Source organism: Lycorma delicatula, chromosome 12 (genome assembly GCF_047948215.1).
Source record: "Lycorma delicatula isolate Av1 chromosome 12, ASM4794821v1, whole genome shotgun sequence".
Classification (NCBI taxonomy): Eukaryota; Metazoa; Arthropoda; class Insecta; order Hemiptera; family Fulgoridae; genus Lycorma; species Lycorma delicatula.
Window position 1 is genome coordinate 62205895 of NC_134466.1, and position 22046 is coordinate 62227940.

At 32.0% G+C, this 22046-nt stretch overlaps 1 protein-coding gene across 1 annotated transcript in view; it reads left to right on the top strand.

Annotated features, from left to right (window-relative positions):
* The window catches only part of LOC142332777 (uncharacterized), a 288220-nt gene that overhangs the window by 208554 nt on the left and 57620 nt on the right, over positions 1 to 22046 (top strand). The window contains exon 5 of the mRNA XM_075379392.1: positions 20873 to 21097. Within this exon, the coding sequence (XP_075235507.1) occupies positions 20873 to 21097 (225 nt within the window). The remainder of the gene's footprint in view (positions 1 to 20872; positions 21098 to 22046) is intronic.

Sequence of the window (22046 nt, forward strand, 5' to 3'; positions counted from 1 at the left end):
ACTTTAAATAAAACAAAACTTGAGAAATTAGACCCGCCATTTAAAAATAAACCTTTTAAAAAAAACACGCCCGATTAGAATCATCCAGCAGCAAGGGACTCTGTCAGGTTCTGCGATTTGTAGGGAGAAATAAACTCCCGTCAACTTTGCATTCCATTCCATTCCGCCTCAGTCTTGTTCTTGTGAACCCACCGGGTTGGTCTAGTGGTGAACGCGCCTTCCCAAATCAGCTGATTTGGAAGTCGAGAGTTCCAGCGTTCAAGTCCTAGTAAAGCCAGCTACTTTTTACACGGATTTGAATATTAGATCGTGGATACCGGTATTCTTTGGCGGTTGGGTTTCAATTAACCACACATCTCAGGAATGATCGAACTGAGAATGTACAAGACTACACTTCATTCACACTCATACATATCATCCTCATTCATCCTCTAAAGTATTATCTAAACGGTAGTTACCGGAGGCTAAACAGGAAAAATAAGTCTTGTTCTTGTGAGGTTCTATGTTTCAGTCACTCTTTAGTTAACTTTAATGTAGAAAACATTAAACAGAAATTCCAGAATGATTAAATAAAATTGAACAGAAATTATACTAGAAAATTAAAAGATAATACTATTCTAAATTATAATTTTCAATTAATATTAAATAAAGAAATGTTTCACCAGATCTATTAAGTATACACATATGTAATAATGCCTGTTATGTTATATATACACATTTTTTAAAGTACATAAAAATTTATTTCATTAATTTCTTATGATTTTTTTTTATTGTTATTATTGAATAATTATTTATTGTATTTTTTTTTTTTACAATCACGGGTTAACAATTAAATATAATTATTATTTTTAGTTATAATATTATTAGTAAACATAAATATTTGACGACGATTGATCTTTTCTATATTTAACTGCAGAAAATATAAGTTTCCACCAGAGTAAATCATGAATTGAACCAAAACTAATCCTCCTATATAAGATAAAACCGTTTACTTTTCCCCCTTACTCTAACTAAAAAGATTAATTGAAAAGGGATGGTGCCACAAAACGGGCAAGACCCTTGTGGACCTCTAATCTTTCTAATCTTTTATAAATAATATAAATTAAGTATAATTAAGTTAAGTTAAGTAATAAATATTAAATTGTATTATAAAACAATGTTAAATTAAGTATGATTAAATTAAGTAATATTATAATTAGTATTAGGATTACTCCATTAATTATTAATTCTGTAAAAGTGAAAGAAATAAAAGAAATACTTTTTTTTTGTCTTCAGTCATTTGACTGGTTTGAGGCAGCTCTCCAAGATTCCCTATCTAGTGCTAGTCGTTTCATTTCAGTATACCCTCTACATCCTACATACCTAACAATTTGTTTTACATATTCCAAACGTGGCCTGCCTACACAATTTTTCCCTTCTACCTGTACTTCCAATATTAAAGCGACTATTCCAGGATGCCTTAGTAACCTGGCCTATAAGTCTGTCTCTTCTTTTAACTATATTTTTCCAAATGCTTCTTTCTTCATCTATTTGCCACAATACCTCTTCATTTGTCACTTTATCCACGCATCTGATTTTTAACATTCTGCTATAGCACCACATTTCAAAAGCTTCTAATCTTTTCTTCTCAGATACTCCGATCGTCCAAGTTTCACTTCTGTATAAAGCGGCACTCCAAAATACACTTTCAAAAATCTTTTCCTGACATTTAAATTAATTTTTGACGTAAACAAATTATATTTCTTACTGAAGGCTCGTTTAGCTTGTGCTATTCGGCATTTTATATCGCTCCTGCTTCGTCCATCTTTAGTAATTCTACTTCCCAAATAACAAAATTCTTCTACCTCCATAATCTTTTCTCCTCCTATTTTCACATTCAGTTTTGTTATTTCTACTACATTTCATTACTTTTGTTTTGTTCTTGTTTATTTTCACGCGATAGTTCTTGCGTAGGACTTCATCTATGTCGTTCATTGTTTCTTCTAAATCCTTTTTACTCTCGGCTAGAATTACTATATGATCAGCAAATCGTAGCATCTTTACCTTGTACTGTTACTCCGTACTGTTACTACCTAAAGAAATACTAATAAAATTAATTTAAGAAAACGTTTTAAACAAATAAAAAACAAGATGAAGTCTGATTTGGACCGATATGCCTTCCCCTTATAGATCTAAATATTTCATTAATTAAAATTTCATTTGGCTATAACTCTGGAACCGATGAAAATAAGTACAACTTATGCCAAATCGTTGATAAGCTCTCAATTAGGTCTTATTACTGCAGTTAAGAAAAGTCCAAAATCCAAATTTTTTTGATTTTACGCTTTTTTTGGATACTTTTGGTGAAGTCGATTACAGTCAAAAGGGGGAGGTGTACAACTAGATGTTACAACACTCCTAAATTCAAAATTTCAACATCCTACGGCTAATCGTTTTTTGAGTTATGCGAGATACATATATGTACATCACGCCGAAATTAGTCAAAGTGGATTCATGAATGGTCAAAATGGATAGTTTCGTTGATATCTGAAAACCGAAATTTTTCGCGATCACAATACTTTCTTTACTTTGTAGAAGGAAGTAAAAAAAAAAAAAACAGTCGTTAGTTGTGTAATATTCAATAATAATTTAAAATTGTTAATCACGTCATAGAATAAACTAAAAAATAATTCTTTAAATTCAACTTTTTGAAGTGGGTACCAGATTATTAAATGTTCGTAAATTGTTAATAATTATTTTTATTTTTAGTATTTTTGGTACTTCTACTAAGAATCGTAATTTAAACCAGAATTGAAAAACAATTTTTTTTTTTTTTTTTTTTTTTTTTTTTTTTTTTTTTTTTTTTTTTTTTTTAGTTTTTAATCCATTCTTAAGGCTTTTTTCAGTCATTTTATTCAAATAATAACTAAAACCAAATGAATTAATTTCAAATATCTATTTTGTTATTGTTTTATTGTCTTTTCGAAGGAAAGTACGATATTACTTTTGGTCACACGGTGAAATTAGGAGATTAATTGAATAAAATTTATGTATGGAGGTATGAGGATTACGAAATTACCGTTCATGTATAAAACTTTGTGCCTCGAAAATCCCTAAAACCACTAAATCAATTTCATTGAAATTTAGTTATTTAGTTGCAATAGTGTATCTAAAGTTGTACAAATGAAAATTGAATTAAGATTGGTTTATTCGTTCTTTAACTACGCTTAATTTAAGGTGGACAACAGAAAACGTAACCTCAGTTTGAGGTTATGTTGACTTTCTGTTGGTGTATTTTTCATACCTGCTTATGCATTAATTCACTGTATGACTTTAAAATTGATGCTTGTATGTAGGATCTACTGCCTATTTTTAATTATTTCATCAAGTTACAGGTATAATGATTTAAAGCAGAAAATATATTTTAATCTATATATATAAAAATCAATGTATGTTTGTCTGTCTGTTCCAACTTAATTCGAGATCTACTGGACAGATTTGTCTAGAATTTGCACACCTACACTTTGAAGCCCTGCGGTGAACATAGGATAATTCTTTTGGACCTCCGACATAACGAAACTTTAAAAACAAAATTTAAAACACTTTATTTCTTCGTTTAAGCTTATTTAATTTTCAAAATGACTTTGATTTTCAAGAAAAATTTAATTTTTAGCTAACATTTTTGAAAAGGTCTGAAGTTTTAACGTACAGTTATTCTTAAGTTTCAATTGATTTAGCGCACATGCATATGTAATTTTTACGATTCATTCATTTACAATTTTTTACAGCTGTTTAAAAATATCAATCATATGTTAAAAAATATCAATAAGCTGCGAAACATCAATCCACCCAGACTTTGCAATGGAACCGGGTTAGCAGTCAAGCGCCTGACGAATAATGTCATTGAAGCCACAATTTTGGTCGGAAAATTCAAAAGAGAGGACGTTTTATTCCCACGTATCCCATCGGATTCAAACGAGACTCCTTTCGAGTTCAGACGCTTGCAGTTTCACGTACGGATTGCTTTTGCTATGACAATTAACAAATCTCAAGGGTAATCGCTTCAATTGTGTGGTGTCCATTTGCAAAATCCATGCTTTTCACACGGGCAACTGTATGTGGCTTGCTCGCGAGTTGGTAACCCCACGGATCTTTTTGTGTACGCGCCCGAATGAAAAACGAAAAATGTTGTGTATTTGAAAGCACTACAATAGTTAAGGAATATTTAATCGCTTTGTTATTAATGATTTTCTTAATTATTATCCTTAATTATTATTATGAAATCCAAGTTATTCTTGATTATGTTTTTGTAATCTTTATAAATCTCCATGAAAAGTATCCGTGTAGCATTGAAAAATTTAGAATTTGTAGTCTCTAATCCATCAATTTTTCAAATTAAGTTATTTAAATTAAATGTAAAACTATAAAAGCGTTTAAATTTAGTCCCAAACTTTTCAGTTACAAAGTTTAGGTTGAAAATTTATTACAAAGGATAGCCGAGTAAAAATGAACCCTAACTAAGAAAAGTATTGTATTGTATTTATAAAAAAAATGGATTTTCTGTTATCAGATAACGTATCTAAATTGCATGAATTTTTTTCTAAAAATATTTAGTTCTTAACTTGGAGTAAAGTTGATAACGTCAAAAATCTTCCAATTGAAAAAAATAACTTTGGAAACCTTAAAACCAAATCGCCGAGCGAAGCGAGGCCTGGCTGGGAGGTCCGGCAAAGCCGGGCCGAGCGGCTGGTACTAAATAAAAAATCTTTCTTTTTTAGTTTCCTCATTTAATTTATGCTTTGTATATTACTTGCGTAAAATTTGATACAAATTAAAACAGCGAAAAGTGGTTTTCTTGTGCAGAACTGCCTAAGAATTTTCTTCTTTACACGACATTATTTTTGAATCTTTATTTTTCGTAAATTAATCTTTCTTTTTCAATCGTGATTATAAAACGTTATAACCTTTAACATTAGAACCGAATCTATAGTTTCAAATTAGTGAAAGAAACAAGAAATTTCTGTTTTATTATATATTCGTACAAATATATAATTTTGAAATCATCTTTTGTTAAAGATTTCAGAGGTAAAACAACTTCCTGTTTATATACTGTCAACAGGAAGAAAGTTAATTTAGGAAATTATTATAACAGTGAAAAACACAGTAATGAAATGAGAATATATGCGAACTTTGTTAATGGTATGAGTACATTGTAATACTGATATCCACTCCGGAAGGAATGTAGCGATCTTTTATGTAAATATGAGCCACAGTGAATTGGGTTATATGAATAAATTTTAAATTTTACTTTATTTATGTTTCAGGTTTATTAAAAATTGTAAAAGAATTATTATGGAAAACATAATCCTTAAAGAAGTATTATTACGAGTAATATCTATAAATATATTTTGTATATTACAAAGAGAGACCAGTATAATTAGCCAGTGCCTTATTTTATACTTAGCAGCGCAAAACAAATTGACACATTTGAATTTTGGATTACATATTTATTTTTAAATTTAATATGATTAAAACGTTACGTACCAAATACAGTTTACGGAAAGTTCTTTTACTGCATGACATATTCAATATGGCCGCCGTAACGCCTAACAATATCTTCATGGCGAGTGTATACGTTTCTGATACTCTGCAACGCAAGTTCTCTAGAGTTTCTTCGCACAACTAAATTATCCGTGACGCATTTCCATAAAAATTGCATGCAGGCCTTTCTGTTTTAAATATCCCTATAAAAAAAGGTTACAACGATTTAAATCTGGGCTTAAGTGTGGCCAAAAGAAACCTCCAATGTGGCGGCCTTTATTTTTCCTGTTTAGCCTCCGGTAATTACCGTTCAGATAATACTTTATAGGATGATATGTATGAGTGTAAATGAAGTGCAGTCTTGTACATTCTCAGTTCGACCATTCCTGAGATGTGTGGTTAATTGAAACCCAATCACCAAAGAACACCGGTATTCACGATCTATTATTCAAATCCGTGTAAAAATAACTGATTTCACTAGGACTTGAACGCTGGAATTCTCGACTTCCAAATCAGCTGATTTGGGAAGACGCGTTACCACTAAACCAACCGGGCGGGTTCCATTGTGGCAGCCTGGATAGCAATTTGAAACCCATCGGGTTGATCTAGTGGTGAACGCGTCTTCCCAAATCAGCTGATTTGGAAGTCGAGAGTTCCAGCGTTCAAGTCCTAGTAAAGGCAGTTACTTTTAAACGGATTTGAATACTAGATCGTGGATACCGGTGTTCTTTGGTGGTCGGGTTTAAATTAACCACACATCTCAGGAATGATCGAACTGAGACTGTACAAGACTACACTTCATTTTCACTGAGACATATCATCCTCTGAAGTATTACCTGAACGGTAATTCCCGAGGGCTAAACAGAAAAAGGATTCTTCTAACTATCCTTCGTCATCCTTTTCTGATTTCATTTAATTTTCATATTCATTATTCATCTAATATTCAATTTAATTTAAAAGGAACTGTTAACACTTTTTACTTCCTTTTACGAAGTAAAGGAAGTATTGTGATCGCGAAAAATTTGGATTTTCAGATTTCAACGGAAATATCAATTTTGACCATCTCCGAATCCATTTTGTGTTTCGGCGTAAAGTCTGAACGTACGGACGTATGTATGTCGCATAACTCAAAACGATTAGCCGTAGGATCTTGAAATTTTGTATTTAGGACTGTTGTAACATCCAACATCTCGTTTTTTGATTGCAATCGACTGAACTAAAATTGTCCAAAATGAACTAAAATCGTCAAAAAATTGGATTTTCGACTTTTTCTTAACTGTAGTAAGAATTCCTTATTGAGAGCTTTACAACGATATATGATAAGTGTTACTTATTTCCATTGGTTCCAGAGTTATAGCCAAATGAAATTTTAATTAATAAAATATTTGGATCTTACAAGGGGAAGGCTTATCGGTTCGAATCCGACTTCATCTCCTTTTTTTTTAAATTGTTTTTTTTTAATATAAATATATTGATTTATTTATAATTATTAACCATTGATTCAATAATAACAAAAAAAATATCAGACGTTATTAATAAAATTAAATTTTATGTACTTTTAAAAATGTGTATATGTAATTTAATAGGTGTACAAAGATGTCATGTAATGTTCCACATCAGATTTTTTATTATTAATACTGACGTTAAATGCGCCTTACAAATTCATGTTATCTATTATTATTTTTTATCGAATTTTATTAATTTTAAATATATTTTTTATAGTTCTATTTATATCCTATTACAGAGTACTCCGACTGAATTTTGCGTACTTTTTCTTTTAAGGGAATTCTTATTCTAATATGGTTAAATAACGTCTTTTTTTTAAGAAGTAATAATGATTTTTTTTGTTTGTTAAAAAACCTGTTTTTTTTTTACTAAGTGTATGAAATCAGAAATACTGATTACTATTATCACTGAATTTAACCAGAAAAAGCAGTATCTTGAAAAACGACCAATTACCGAAAATCGATGATAAAAATTGTTCACACTGGGCAATAAGAACCAGTAAAATGTACTTTACTTCTTGGGATGAAGAGGTAATCGATTTTGAACACCTAATAATCCCATTCCGAGACGCCGTCCGCCAGGGCAACCTGCCCGGAGGGCGTTGCTGCGAAGAGCGTTCGGTAAGCACGACCGGAGAACCTAGTTATAAACTAAGGGAAAATAGATCGGGGGATGGTTTAATTATGTTCTATAAAGACAAACTTTAATTTATTCCAAAAATACATACTCATGTGTATCTTTCGAATTTTTATTGAGAACCCCTATTATAGGTGGTATTTCTTTCATAATTTTATTAATTTATACAGGGTCATTCACGGGAACCTGATGTTTTTGAAGTGGGTTGTACTCAGGCGTTCGTGGTGAGAGGGGCACGTGGCTGGTGTCTGAAGTTTCCTTTGTTTATAGCATTAACATTTTAGTCGTTGAGATGGAGCCGTGGACGCTAGACCAACGCCTGTACGCGTATGACAGTTTTGTGCGAAATGACGATTCCGTAACTGCTGTTCAGCGAGTTTCCCGCCGTCAGTTTAATATCCATCGTAACGCAAGCGTCCCTTCTCGTAACACAATATTGCGACGGGTAAACAACCTTCGAACAAGTGGTTCAATATTGAAGAAAAAACTACCGGGTCCCCGACGAACTGCTAGCACTCCGGAGAACATCGAACGAGTAAGGGAAGCCGTTGTCAGAAGCCCACGCCGCTCTATTCAGAGGCATTCAGCAGCGCTTCAAATGAGCACAAGTACGGTAAGACGAATTCTGCATACAGACCTGCATTTCCATCCTTACAAGATAGCCGTCGTGTAGCAGTTAAACGAGCAAGATTTCACGCAGCGATTACAGTTTTGTCGACAAATGCTTCCCGTTTTTGAATAAAATTAAAATTTGTTATTGTTAATGAGTGACGAAGCCCGTTTTCATCCGAATGGCTTCGTCAACAAACAGAATTGCCGGTATCGGGCAGAAAGAAACCCGCATCGGCTTCACGAGAGACCCCTTCATAGCCCAAAGGTGACTCTCTGGTGTGCAATAGGAAAGGTCGGTGTTATTGGACCATATTTTTTTTTTTGAAGAAAATGACGCTGCCGTAACTGTAACAGCCGATCTTTACATTACGATGTTGAATACGTTTTTCATCCCTGAGTTACGAAACCGAGGGATCGATTTTCAAAATGTGTTATTCCAGTAGGATGGAGCTACAGCGCACACAGCGAGGGCAACGATGGCTGTTCTCCGTAACTTGTTTCCGGGACGGATCGTTTACAGATTCGGCGACATTCCTTGGCCCCCTCGGTTCCCCGACTTGAGTAGTTGTAAATTTTTTCTGTGGGGGTTTCTGAAATCCCGTGTGAACGGCAATAAACCGCGTACATTGGAGGACCTAAAGATCTCAATTCGTCATCACGTCACCCAGATTGATGTAGACATGCTGCAAAGAATTGAGGCCAGTTACCGTGAAAGGCTACAACAATGTATTGCCCAAAATAGACATCACTTGCCGGACATAATTTTTCGTTCATGAGTAAGTAACAAATGCTTTGATTTAACAAGTGTTTCAGTACCAATAAAACTTTTTTAAAGTAAATATTAAATTTTTTATGATTATTTTAAAAACATCCGGTTCCCTTGAATGACCCGGTAGAACGCTTGATCTTAGCGTAAGATTATTTTTAAATTAACTGTAAATTTTAAGTCTACTACGCAATATTATAATATATATAATCGTAATTTTTATTAGCTATATTTAAAAAAAAAAATGTTCTATTTCTTTTCTTGTACAGACTTAGGCCGATCATTCCTGAGACGTGTGTAACCCGTACCACCAAAGTACACCGGTGTCCACCGTCTAGTATTCAAATCCGTATAAAAGCAACGAAGGTTTACTAGAATTTGTACCTCAAGACTTTCGACTTCGAAAATCAGATGTAAACTTCTGATATAAAAATAAACTGACCTCATAGATATAGGATCTTACCGTCAAGAGGCAAAAGCAGTGTCCCGGAAAAGTCCTACAACTGTGGGTTGTTTCTGATGAACGGCTTACATACACACACAACTTAATTAAAAATATTTATCATTTTATTTAAACAATAGTTTTTTGTTTATTTAATTTCATGAATCTAACTAAAGCGCGCGCGTATACCGTATTTAATTCGCGCGGATGTGGCGGTACTAGCGGCGACGGTCGGCACTAACTAAACGAATGTAATTTCACAATTTAAATAAAACAAATTTCGCTTGTACGGTCGGCAGACCGGTGTAGCCGTGAGGCTAAACGCACCAGGTACCGATTCAACCGAGCGATCGAGTTACTTTTTTACTCTTTAAATATTATTAATTAATTTAATTCTACCACTCACCTGTAACGTTACAACATAGCAGTAAGTTAGAGCATTTTTAGGGGTGGAGGTGCCATTTTCCAATTTTTTTTTTCAAATATTGTTATTTTTTAATCGTTAACAAATGTGTTTAAGAAAAATATTACCTTAATTAGGCAAAATCTCGACATAAGAATGACCTTACTCTACAACCTCACCCTTTTGACCTTTTAAGTTGAAAATTTAACGGCATCAATGTCCCATATATGGAAGTAATCTGACCAAGTTTGATTAAAATCGGTCCAGTAGTTCTGGAGATATAACATTATTTCGAGGTCAACATCGAACACATACGCGCGCACGCGCACGCACGCACACGCACACGCACACACACACACACACGCGCGCGCGCGCGCGCGCGCGTACATCTTAATCCGGAAAATCTCCATCCAATTTTTTTTTTTTTTTTTTTTTTTAGTTTCTTAGGTGTCAAACATCAAGATCCGGGGAAAATGCGCATTTTCCCGAATTGGAACGATTACAATACTTTCCCTTGTATAGCTATAGCTTTATCTAGACAGGAAAATAATAAAGATTTGGATATTTATTATAAATGACAACACAAAGAAGAGATTTTAATATTTCTTTAAACCTATTCTTGGTATAAATATTTTTTTTGTGATAATTTTAGCTGAACCACTCGTTTATCTATTTTTAATCATTTGTACCCCAACGTTTTTACTTTTAATAACATTATTTTGATGGCTTAATCATTGTTTTAATCATTATATGCGTCGTAGGGAAACATATTTTCATTACTACTAGTATCAATAATTGAGAATGCTTTTTTTACACTATATATATATATATATATATATATATATATATATATATATATATACGTATGAGTGTGTGTGTGCGTATGTGCACACACACACACACGTGTTTGCTAAAATAATTTTATATTCAAAACAAAGAATATTAAATTAAGGGTCCCTTGTTTTAATTATAATAAACAAACGATTCTATTATGACATCATTTACAATTTTTAATGTACTATTATTCTATTACAATATTCCAACAAATATTATCAATTAATTGATTTCAGTAATGAATTCTCACCGGGAATGAACCCGTATGTAAAATTTTAAGTAATTAAATAATGGAACTAGTTAAAATATTTATTAAGAGATTTCGTCTGAAAATTCATTCAGTGAGAATTAAATAAGATTATTTAAAAATAAAAAACACGATTTATCCGTAGTTGAACACCCAGTGAATTTAAATGAAGTTTTTCATTCAAATTTATGATTGGATTATCTATATTTGTAACTATTATAACTTATTAATGAATTATTAATCTAATTATAACTTCTCAATTTTATATGAGGGAAAATATAAAAATATTTTCCAATGAATAACTTCTAAAAGTTTAATAATACGGAGGGTCGTTCAACTCAATCCGCGTCTTCTAATTTTTAATAAATGTAGAACACACGTATGATAATGAAAAATTACTTTTATTTCTTGATTTAATTCCACGTTACGTTTATTCCAGCGGTTCACTAGTGCCTGGATGCCCGCAGCGTAGAAAGATTTGTCATTACGTCGAACGAATATAGGACTGACTGCTTTAAGTCCTAGTAAAGTCGGTTATTTTTATACGGATTTGAATACTAGATCGTGGATACCGGTGTTCTTTGGTGGTCGGGTTTCAATTAACCACACATCTCAGGAATGGTCGAACTGAGACTGTACAAGACTACACTCATACATATCATCCTCTTAAGTATTATCTGAACGGTAATTACTGGAGGCTACACAGGAAAAAGAAAGAAAGGACTGACTGCTTCACCTCATCGTTTCTGTTGAAATACTGGCATCCCAGGAACAATTTCAAGGGCTCGAACGGGTGGAAATCGCTGGAAGTGAGGTCCGAACTATACGTGAGGTGTGGCAATAACTCCCAGCCAAGATCTTGTATCGTGAATGTTGTGCGGGGGGCTGTATGCAATCGTGCATTTTCATGCAGAAATAGAACGCCTTTAGTGATCACGCCAGGCCGTTTTTTCTTGCATCGAGCATTTTGTACATCTAGAGGAACTTTGCTGTAGTACTCACTTTTAATACTGACTCCACGAAGTAGAAAATTGAAGTGAATGATGCAATTTTTATCCCAAAAAAGTGAGGCTATAACTTTAGTATCTCCGAACCATCTCGACTGGGATCGTCACTCGCTGATGTACGGCCTTCTTTAAAACGTTTTCACCACTCCAATGTTTTACTGCGACTATGAGTCTCATCACTGTACTGTGCAAGGAGTCGCGAATTAATTTCACCGGGTTTTCCGCCATTATTCACGAGAAATTTCATTACAACGCGCTGTTCCACATATCCATTCACTTCATTGGACGCCATGTTTTTACGAATAACTGCTGTTGTTGCTTAACGTTGCTTCACATCAGCGTGCGTAGTTGTAAAATCTTACTTTACTTAAATTTTATGAAGTCACGAATTTTTTGAAGTCTTAATGAACTTTCAAGTTGAAAATAAACTATCATAATCTCTCATACGTAATGAAAAGTCAGATTCATATGAAAGATTACTTACAGGAGAATTTTAAAAATATATTCGGCAACAATGGCGGCTCCCGTATAGGCACTGTGAAACTGCAGCACCCCCTATTTCCGTCCACTTGATATTAGCAATAAATTTTAATATAATAAGTTCTTTTTTCCTTAATTCTTTATTTATTTTTGTACAATATATAATCCTTAAGCTTTATGTCAGTAGCCATACCCCGGTTTATGAAAAAATACAAAAACATTTGTATGGAACTGTACGCTTTACAGTTCCAGCGGTGTGGTGTTTGGCTGGTGTGCGCATGCGTACATAGGAAGCTGCACGAAAGGCTTCGAGGGAAATAAAGCACTGTCGCTCCCGCAGTGCCACAAAAATAAAACTAAACGAGTGATGTGTTATAGTGTATTTTATATTTAGTGTTTTACAATGTATTTTGTTAGTGAAATTGTAGACTGGGATATAATAAAAGGATTTTAAATGTAATAAAGGTAGATTCAGTTATAGATTGATGAACTGATCAGCAGATGCAAATCTGTAATGATAATTCTGCTTGCTGATTTTTTTTTTGTTTTCAGTCATTTGACTGGTTTGATGCAGCTCTCCAAGATTCCCTATCTAGTGCTAGTCGTTTCATTTCAGTATACCCTCTACATCCTACATCCCTTCTACCTGTCCTTCCAATATTAAAGCAACTATTCCAGGATGCCTTAGTATGTGGCCTATAAGTCTGTCTCTTCTTTTAACTATATTTTTCCAAATGCTTCTTTCTTCATCTATTTGCCGGAATACCTCTTCATTTGTCACTTTATCCACCCATCTGATTTTTAACATTCTCCTATAGCACCGCATTTCAAAAGCTTTTAATCTTGTGTTCTCAGATACTCCGATCGTCCAAGTTTCACTTCCATATAAAGCGACACTCCAAACATACACTTTCAAAAATCTTTTCCTGACATTTAAATTAATTTTTGATGTAAACAAATTATATTTCTTACTGAAGACTCGTTTAGCTTGTGCTATTCGGCATTTTATATCGCTCCTGCTTCGTCCATCTTTAGTAATTCTACTTCCCAAATAACAAAATTCTTCTACCTCCGTAATCTTTTCTCCTCCTATTTTCACATTCAGTGGTCCATCTTTGTTATTTCTACTACATTTCATTACTTTTGTTTTGTTCTTGTTTATTTTCACGCGATAGTTCTTGCGTAGGTCTTCATCTATGCCGTTCATTGTTTCTTCTAAATCCTTTTTACTCTCGGCTAGAATTACTATATCATCAGCAAATCGTAGCATCTTTATCTTTTCACCTTGTACTGTTACTCCACATGTCTCTAACTTTTTCATATTAATTTTATTTAGGATCTAGGTTTCCACATCATACACTAATACAAAAAATAAAAATGTATTACTACATTGATATTCAGATTTAAATAACCAGTTTTTCCTTTTTTATTCTCGATCTGAATTTAGTGTTATTATAATTTTCTAATTGATGATATTCCTCCCAAGTTATGTTTCAACTCTCTTTCCCGTCTAGACAGCGCTAGAGCAGTGGTATAACTCTAGAAGGAAAAGTATTGCAATCGATCTAATTTGGGAATATGCGGTTTTCACTCATCGTTACGTTTTTACACACCAAAAGAACCCAAAAAACTGGATGGAAAGTTTCCGAATGTTAGCATTCGTATGTACGCACGCGCGTTTAGTGTTATACCTCTAGATCACCTTGACATCAGCAGAACTACTGAACCGATTTCCCCCCAAGTTTATTCAAATTACTTCTATATATACATTGATGCCATTAAATTTTCAACTTAAAAGATCAAGGTGGTGAGGTTGTACAGCAAGGTCACTCTCATTATCTACATATTTCGCCTAATTAAGATCATACTTTGCACATTTGATAACAATTAAATAATAACAATATTTTTTTAAAAATATTTTGAAAAATTGCATCTCCATCCCCCCAAAAAAGTGCTTTAAATTACTGATAGTTGTGACGTCACAGATGAGCGGTAAAAATTTAAAAAAATTAATAATATTTAAAGTGTAAAAAAGTAACTCAGTCTTGCTGGATCTCGAATTCGATTGCCCAGGCGATTCGGTATCTGGTGTGTTAAGCCTCGCGGCTACACCAGTCTACCGATCGTACAAACGAAATTTGTTTTATGTACGTTGTGAAATTATATTAGTTTAGTTAGTGCCGACCGTCGCCGCTAGTACCGCCACATTCGCGTGAAATAAATACGGTATGCTCGCATGCTTATAGTTAGAACCATTGAATTTAATAAGTGATGGGAAAGTCCTATAAGTGTGTTGTCAGCTTTTTTTTGTTGTAATAATCATAATTTGGTTTATTTGGTATTAAGATTTATCAAAATTCTTCACTTAACTCTACTACTTTTTTTGAGAATATGATACAAATCTTCATACATTCTTTGAGAAGACCCTTATAATATACATATATTATATTTAGTAAAATTTTATATACTTCATGTTAAAGGAACTCAATAATTTACAGTTATAAATAAATTTCTATTGCGTAGGAAAATGTTGAACATTGAAATCGAATGTACCAAGCTAAATTTAATGGATTAATATAAGTGTTTCGACGTGGAATGGGTAAAAGTATTTTTTTATCGAAAATTTAATTTCTCTTTCTTTTAAATTTATTTTTTGTATTATTTTCATACCGTACGCTATATATTATATTTTAAGACTATAAATGACCAAAATAAATACGTTTTTTTTATTTTTAAAAAATATTTTTTAAACCGTGGATTGCTTTCACTTAACAAACCGTTTTTCATATTTACATTTATATAGATATTAGATCTGTACTTCAACTGTTGTAAAATTAATTTACATAAGTAAAACAACTTCAAGCAAAATTTCAGGATATAAATCATTCTGGTAACCATAGTAACGTAAATAAACAAGACAGCTTGCTAAGTTATCTGAATCTTTTTTTTTTCTGTTTAAAAAAACACTTCAAGTTAATCAACGCCGTCTTTTATCTCTCTTAATCTAGCTTTTATTTTTTTTCTATTCGTTATTATGATGACGTAAAAGCGTATGGTGTGGGATGATCGAACACGTCTACACATTCAAACGCACGATATATGTTTTTCTACCCCTTGGTAGAAATAAGTATTTTTTTTTTTATCTATTAAGTTCATTGTCTTCTACATTATTTTAGCATTTTCAACCCAGTTAATCAATTTTTTATTTAATATTTATTTCCATTGTTTCCTTCCATTGTTTTACGATATTTGAAAATGTAAATATTAGATATAAATTTAAAAAATCTGATGTGGACACCACATGACTTCCTTGTACGCCTATTAAATTACTTATACACATTTTTTTTAAACTTTTCAGATTGTTTTTCATATTTATTTTTTTTATTGTTATTATTGAATTATTATTTATTGTATTTTTTTTTACAATCACAGGTAATAGTTATTAATAAATCAATATATTTCAATTAAAAAAATTAATTTAAAAAAAAAAAGGAGATTAAGTCGGATTTGAACCGATGTGCCTTCCCCTTTAAATATTTCATTAATTAAAATGTTATTTACCTATAACTCTGGAACCAATGAAAATAAGTATCACTTATGATACATCGTTAAAAAGCTCTCAATGAGGGATTATTTTATTGCAGTTAAGAAAAAAGTCCAAAATCCAATTTTTTGGAATTTAGGCTTTTTTGGATACTTTTTGTTTAGTCGAATCCAATCAAAAGGGAAGGTGCACAACTAGATGTTACAACAGTCCTAAATCCAAAATTTCAAGATTCTACAACTAATTGTTTTTGAGTTATGCGAGATACGTACAGACGTCACGCCGAAACTAGTCAAATGGATATTTCCGTTGAAATCTGAAAACCGAAATTTTTGCCATCACAACTTCCTTTACTTCGTTCAAAAAAAATAAAAATAAACTGTTACAATTTTTTATATGCATAATTATAAAGTATAGAGAGTAAAAAAGATTTAGAAGGAAATCGCTTTAGAAGGCGCTTCCTCACCTGCACTGCGCAGTAATTCTACAGGTATTCCGTCTATTCCAGGAAACTTTCTGCCATTCAAATCTTTTAATGCTCTCTTAAATTCAGATCTCAGCATTGTTTCTCCCATTTCATCCTCCTCAACTTCCTCTTCTTCCTCTATAACACTATTTTCTAATTCATTTCCTCCGTATAACTCTAATGTATATAAGAATCAAAAAAAAAAAAAACCAAAATAGTATGACTTAAACAATGACGTCAGTGGAAAATAAGTACTGTGTTTTTGATCCCTTGTGAAATATCTATACTATACACGGCTGTTATGTTTATTGCATTTTCTCATAATTCAAAGCGTTCTGATTAAATTCATATAAAAATCTTTTTTCTATGTTAAATGGTTCACGAGAAATTTGAATTTGAAAAATTGATTACCAGTGGTTAATTTAAATTTAAAAAAAAAAAATTCAATATTATTTCTCAATAGAAAATTTTATACTAAAGGAATTCTTATCTAATAAATTTTAGACAACGCAATATTTTGTTTAAATAACTTTGGATAAAATTATTAATAATTGTAACAAGCGAGAGTTAAGTTCAATTTTATAAAAAACCTTTTTTAAAGCAGTCTTGAGTGCAATAAAAAGGAAAAGAAGAAAAAATGTTAAAAAATGAATGCCTTTTGATTGGGTCCGGCCGCTCGGTGGTATTCTGAGGCTCCCAATTCAGTAAAGATTAATTTATATGCTTAATTAGAAATCAGTAGAAGAAATCGCCATGAAAAATAACCATCATAGCGATCACAACAAAGCTTCAAAATCTAGAGCATTTTTTGGGGAGGGGTGTGATTTTACAAAAATTTTTTTGCAAATATTGTTACATTTTTAATTGTTTACAAATGTTCCTGAGAAAAATATGACCTTAATTAGGCGAAATCTCGAGATACTGAGGGTGACCTTGTTCTACCTTTACTTTCTTTAACTTTTAACCTTTATTATATTTTTAATCTTTACTTTCAATTCTGATTTTTTTGGTTCTTTGTCTTTAATTCTATTATCATAGAAGGGAGCCTTTTGCACAACCTATCGGAATTAGGTAAGTTGTATATAGTTTCTTTATTCTATTATTTTAACTTTTATATTTTAAAGACTTCGTCTGCGATATTAGTTTTGAGTTTTATTTCACTTTTTTTACTTTTGTTTTAATAAATTTTTATAATATGATTTATATTAATTTTACACCTTATAAATTTTATTGTTTTGGACTTATTTTACCCTTTTATTAATAAAAATTCCGGGCGATGATAACGCTCAGGCGTTTTTCGCCCCCAAACAAAAAAAAAATTGTTCTACAGCCTCACCCTCTTAACCTTTTAAGTAGAAAATTTAAAGGAATCAGTGTCCCATATATAGAAGTAATCTGACCAAATTTGTTCAAAATCGGTCCAGTAGTTCTGGAGATATAAGGTTATTTAGAGGCCAACACCGAACACACGTACATACGAACATTATTATCCGGAAAATTTCCATCCGGTTTTCTGGGTTCCTTAGATATCAAAACCTAAAAATCCGGTAAAAAATGAATACGCCCAAATTGGACCGATTAGAAATATTTTCCCTTTTAGAACTACAACTCTGCTGTAACGCTATCTAAGTATATCGAGACTTCGCTTAATTAAAGTCATAATTTTTTTAGGAACTTCTGTTAATAATTAAAAAATAACAATATATGCAAAAAATATTTTGCAAAATCGCACCTCCACCCCAAAAATGCTGTAAAGTACTGATATGTTGTGACGTCACAGATGAGCGGTAGAATTAAATAAACGATAATATTTAAAGTGTAAAAAAGTAACTCGGTCTGGCCGGGACTCGAACTCGATCAATCGGTTGACTCGATAAATCTGGTGCGTTAAGTCACGCGGCTACTCCAGTTTTCCGGACGTAAAAGCGAATTTTTTTCTATGTAAGGTGTGAAATTACATTAGTTTAGTTAGTGCCGGCTGTCACCGCTAGTACCGCCACAATCGCGTGATTTAAATACTGTATGCGCGCGCGATTTTTTAGACTTATTGAATTAAATAAACTATAAAGTATTATATTTAAATAAAATGATTTAAATTAAGTTGTGTGTGTAAGCCGTGCATCAGAAACATCCCACAGTTTTCTACAAAACGTTGGACCTATAACGCAGTTTTTTCAGTGTTCCTCTAGAATTTTGTTGTAACCGGGGTTAATTGTACTGCTTTAATATTTCGAATTTTTAATTCCTAATTTATCAGCGAGCATTACTTCCCGCTTTCTTTACCAGTTTTTCATCTTTAAATAATATAAAATCTAAACCATCTGTGAAATATATTTATAACAGATATTCCCATCGTATAATAAAATGTTTCATAAGTAAAACAATTTTAGATAAATATTATAAATATCCAATAAAATGATAACGTAATTTTTATTTTAAGATGTGCAGTTTAAATATTTCCTTTGACTATGAAGGTAAAAGAGAAAAATCGATCGGTAAATCTTGCATTAGATGACAAATCTAATGAGCCCAGGCAACTGACGCGAATACTATATAATATAATGTGACAGCAACAAAAAGAAAACTGTAAAGAAATCGTATCGAGGAAGTAGAAGTAAATTTTGCTACTCCTCTTTACTTCATTGCAGAGATCAGATGTACTAGTTATATTTGAGATTCATATGTATCTTCTTCCTTATTCTTATTTCTGTAATCTTTTACCTTTAACCTATCAATTTAATGTAACTATATTGAATTCCGTATTTCTTTTTATCAAATAAAGAATTATTTTATCTTCAAGTATGAAGATTTTCAAAAGAAAATATGATGTGAAGACTGCTTAAATATATTCAAACATTTTACAGATGAGATTATAATAATGCTTTATAACACGTCAATAACAGTGGTGTGGTAGAGTAGCCTTTCATCCGGGTTCGAATTCCGGTTAAAATATCTATTCTATATACCCATTCACAAGGTTAGAAGAAAACGGAGTTAAGGAATATTTCGTTCAAATAGTTAAAATGAGACAGAAATATGAAACAGAATATAATATTAGTGTTTAAAAAACTATTTTCCTTCAACCGTCGGTTCTTATTAACGACTTTCCATTAATCAGTTTGGAAAAATTGAAGCAAAAATGTATTAGGGCTGGAATATTCTAACCTGTTTTCTGGAATGGCCAGCGAGTAATACAGGATAAATAACAATAATTTTTAGTTCTTTATAAACATAACTGAAGATTATTAAAATTTCCTAATGTTTCAGGTATGTTTATTTACGAGTATACAGATTGTCTTTGTGAGGCCAAATTCTAGTAAGCAATTCTACTTAACATTCTGAAGAAAACATGTCCAGTGAACATAGGTCCAAAAACGCATATTTTTTTGTCTTTCGGCTATTAATTAACCCATTAATACGTAATTTTGAGGAAACAGGTTCAGCAATGAAAAAGTGACCTCTAGGTGGGTGCGAACAGTTCGTATACTAGAGGTTATACAGATTGTTCGAGCTGTTTTCCTAAGAAGCTTACACCGTTCGATTCGTTTATACAATTTCGTTTTATACAAAGTTCGTTTTATACAAAGATCGAATCGATCTTTACAATCGCATAGTTCAATTGTTACCAACCCACCGGGTTAGTCAAGTGGTGAACGCGTCTACCCAAATCAGCTAATTTGGAAGTCGAGAGTTCCAGCGTTCAAGTCCTAGTAAAAGACAGTTATTTTTATACGGATTTGAATACTAGATCGTGAATACCGGTGTTCTTTGATGGTTGGGTTTCAATTAACCACACATCTCACAAATGGTCAAACTGAGACTGTACAAGACTACACTTCATTTACACTCATACATATCATCCTGTGAAGTATTATCAGAAAGATAATTTCCGGAGGCTACACAGGAAAAAAAATTCAATTTTTACCAAAAAATTCAGGAGTTACTTTACCTTTCATACAGATTGCATATTGTCTGAGAACTTAAATCAAACATTTTTTACATAATGCATCATCAATTCTGTGAATTAAATACGGTATACCTGCGAGCTTTAGTTAGAATCATTGAATTAAATAAACGATATAATATTATATTTAAATAAAACGATAAATATTTATAATAAAATTATATGTATATGTGTGTGTAAACCGTGCTTCAGAAAAAACGGTTATCATTTTTTTTTTCTATTTGCTGCAAGCCGGGAGAAAGTTTTTCTTTCCGGCATGTACTACCCTAATAATAAATTCAAATTCATGTGACAATTTATATGTCTTGAGAGCTATTGATTATAATGTTTATTTCTACGGTAATATACATTGTGTTGCCTGTTAATTATAGAAAACAAGTTTTAATTTTTATTTTTCCAAAACTTATAACAGTTTTTTTTAATCAAAATTTGTTTTATGTTTTAGGTATCGGTATTTGACGAGCTGTTGTTATGGACTCGCTATGGATCTGTTAGAGAATATCGCTCAAGAATTAGAGTTTGATTTCCATTTATATTTAGTAGCAGACGGTATGCATGGCAGCAGAACTCCTCGACCTGATGGAGGGTCCCAATGGAATGGAATTGTTGGAGATTTGGTATCCGGTGCTGCACATATGTCCTTCGCAGCACTTAGTGTTAGTAGCCCTAGGTATGTGTTTTTTTCCATGAAATATTTTTAACCACGATTTTTTATATTTTATTATGTCTCCATTTTTCGCAGTTTTATTGTTGTATTGACGGTTACTAATAGTTGATATTGTTATATAAATTTGGTACTCATAGGTAACCTGTCTTTTAATAAGGCTAAACAAATATATTATCTGGTACGTTTCTCATCTGAAATTTTTCATGGAAAAATATAACTAATAACATTTTATATTTACTTTATTAATAATGGATAAAAATTTATACTTATTTTTTTTACATACATTTAAAAAATATTCATGGTATTTTTAGACTTAGAAAAGGCATTTGATAACGTAGACTGGTATAAAATGTTCAGCATTTAGATAAATTTAGAGTTCAAAGCATAGAGATAGAAAAACAATTGCTAACATTTACAGGAACCAAACTGCAACAGGAATAATCAAGACCATAAGAAAGAAGCCGTAATAAAAAAAGGAATCCGACAAGGATGTTCCCTAATCCCCGTTAATTTTTAATCTTTACATAGACCTAGCAGTTAATGATGTTAAAAAACAATTTAGATCCGGAGGAACAGTACAAGGTGAAAAGATAAAGATGCTACAATTTGCCGATGATATAATAATTCTAGCCGAAAGTAAAACAGATTTAGAAGGAACAGTGAATGGCATAGATGAAGTCCTACGCAAGAACTATCGCATGAAAATAAACAAGAACAAAACAAAAGTAATGAAATGTAGTAGAAATAACAAAGATGGACCGCTGAATGTGAAAATAGGAGGAGAAAAGATTATGGAGGTAGAAGAATTTTGTTATTTCGGAAGTAGAATTACTAAAGATGGACGAAGCAGGAGCGATATAAAATGCCGAATAGAACAAGCTAAACGAGCCTTCAGTAAGAAATATAATTTGTTTACATCAAAAATTAATTTAAATATCAGGAAAAGATTTTT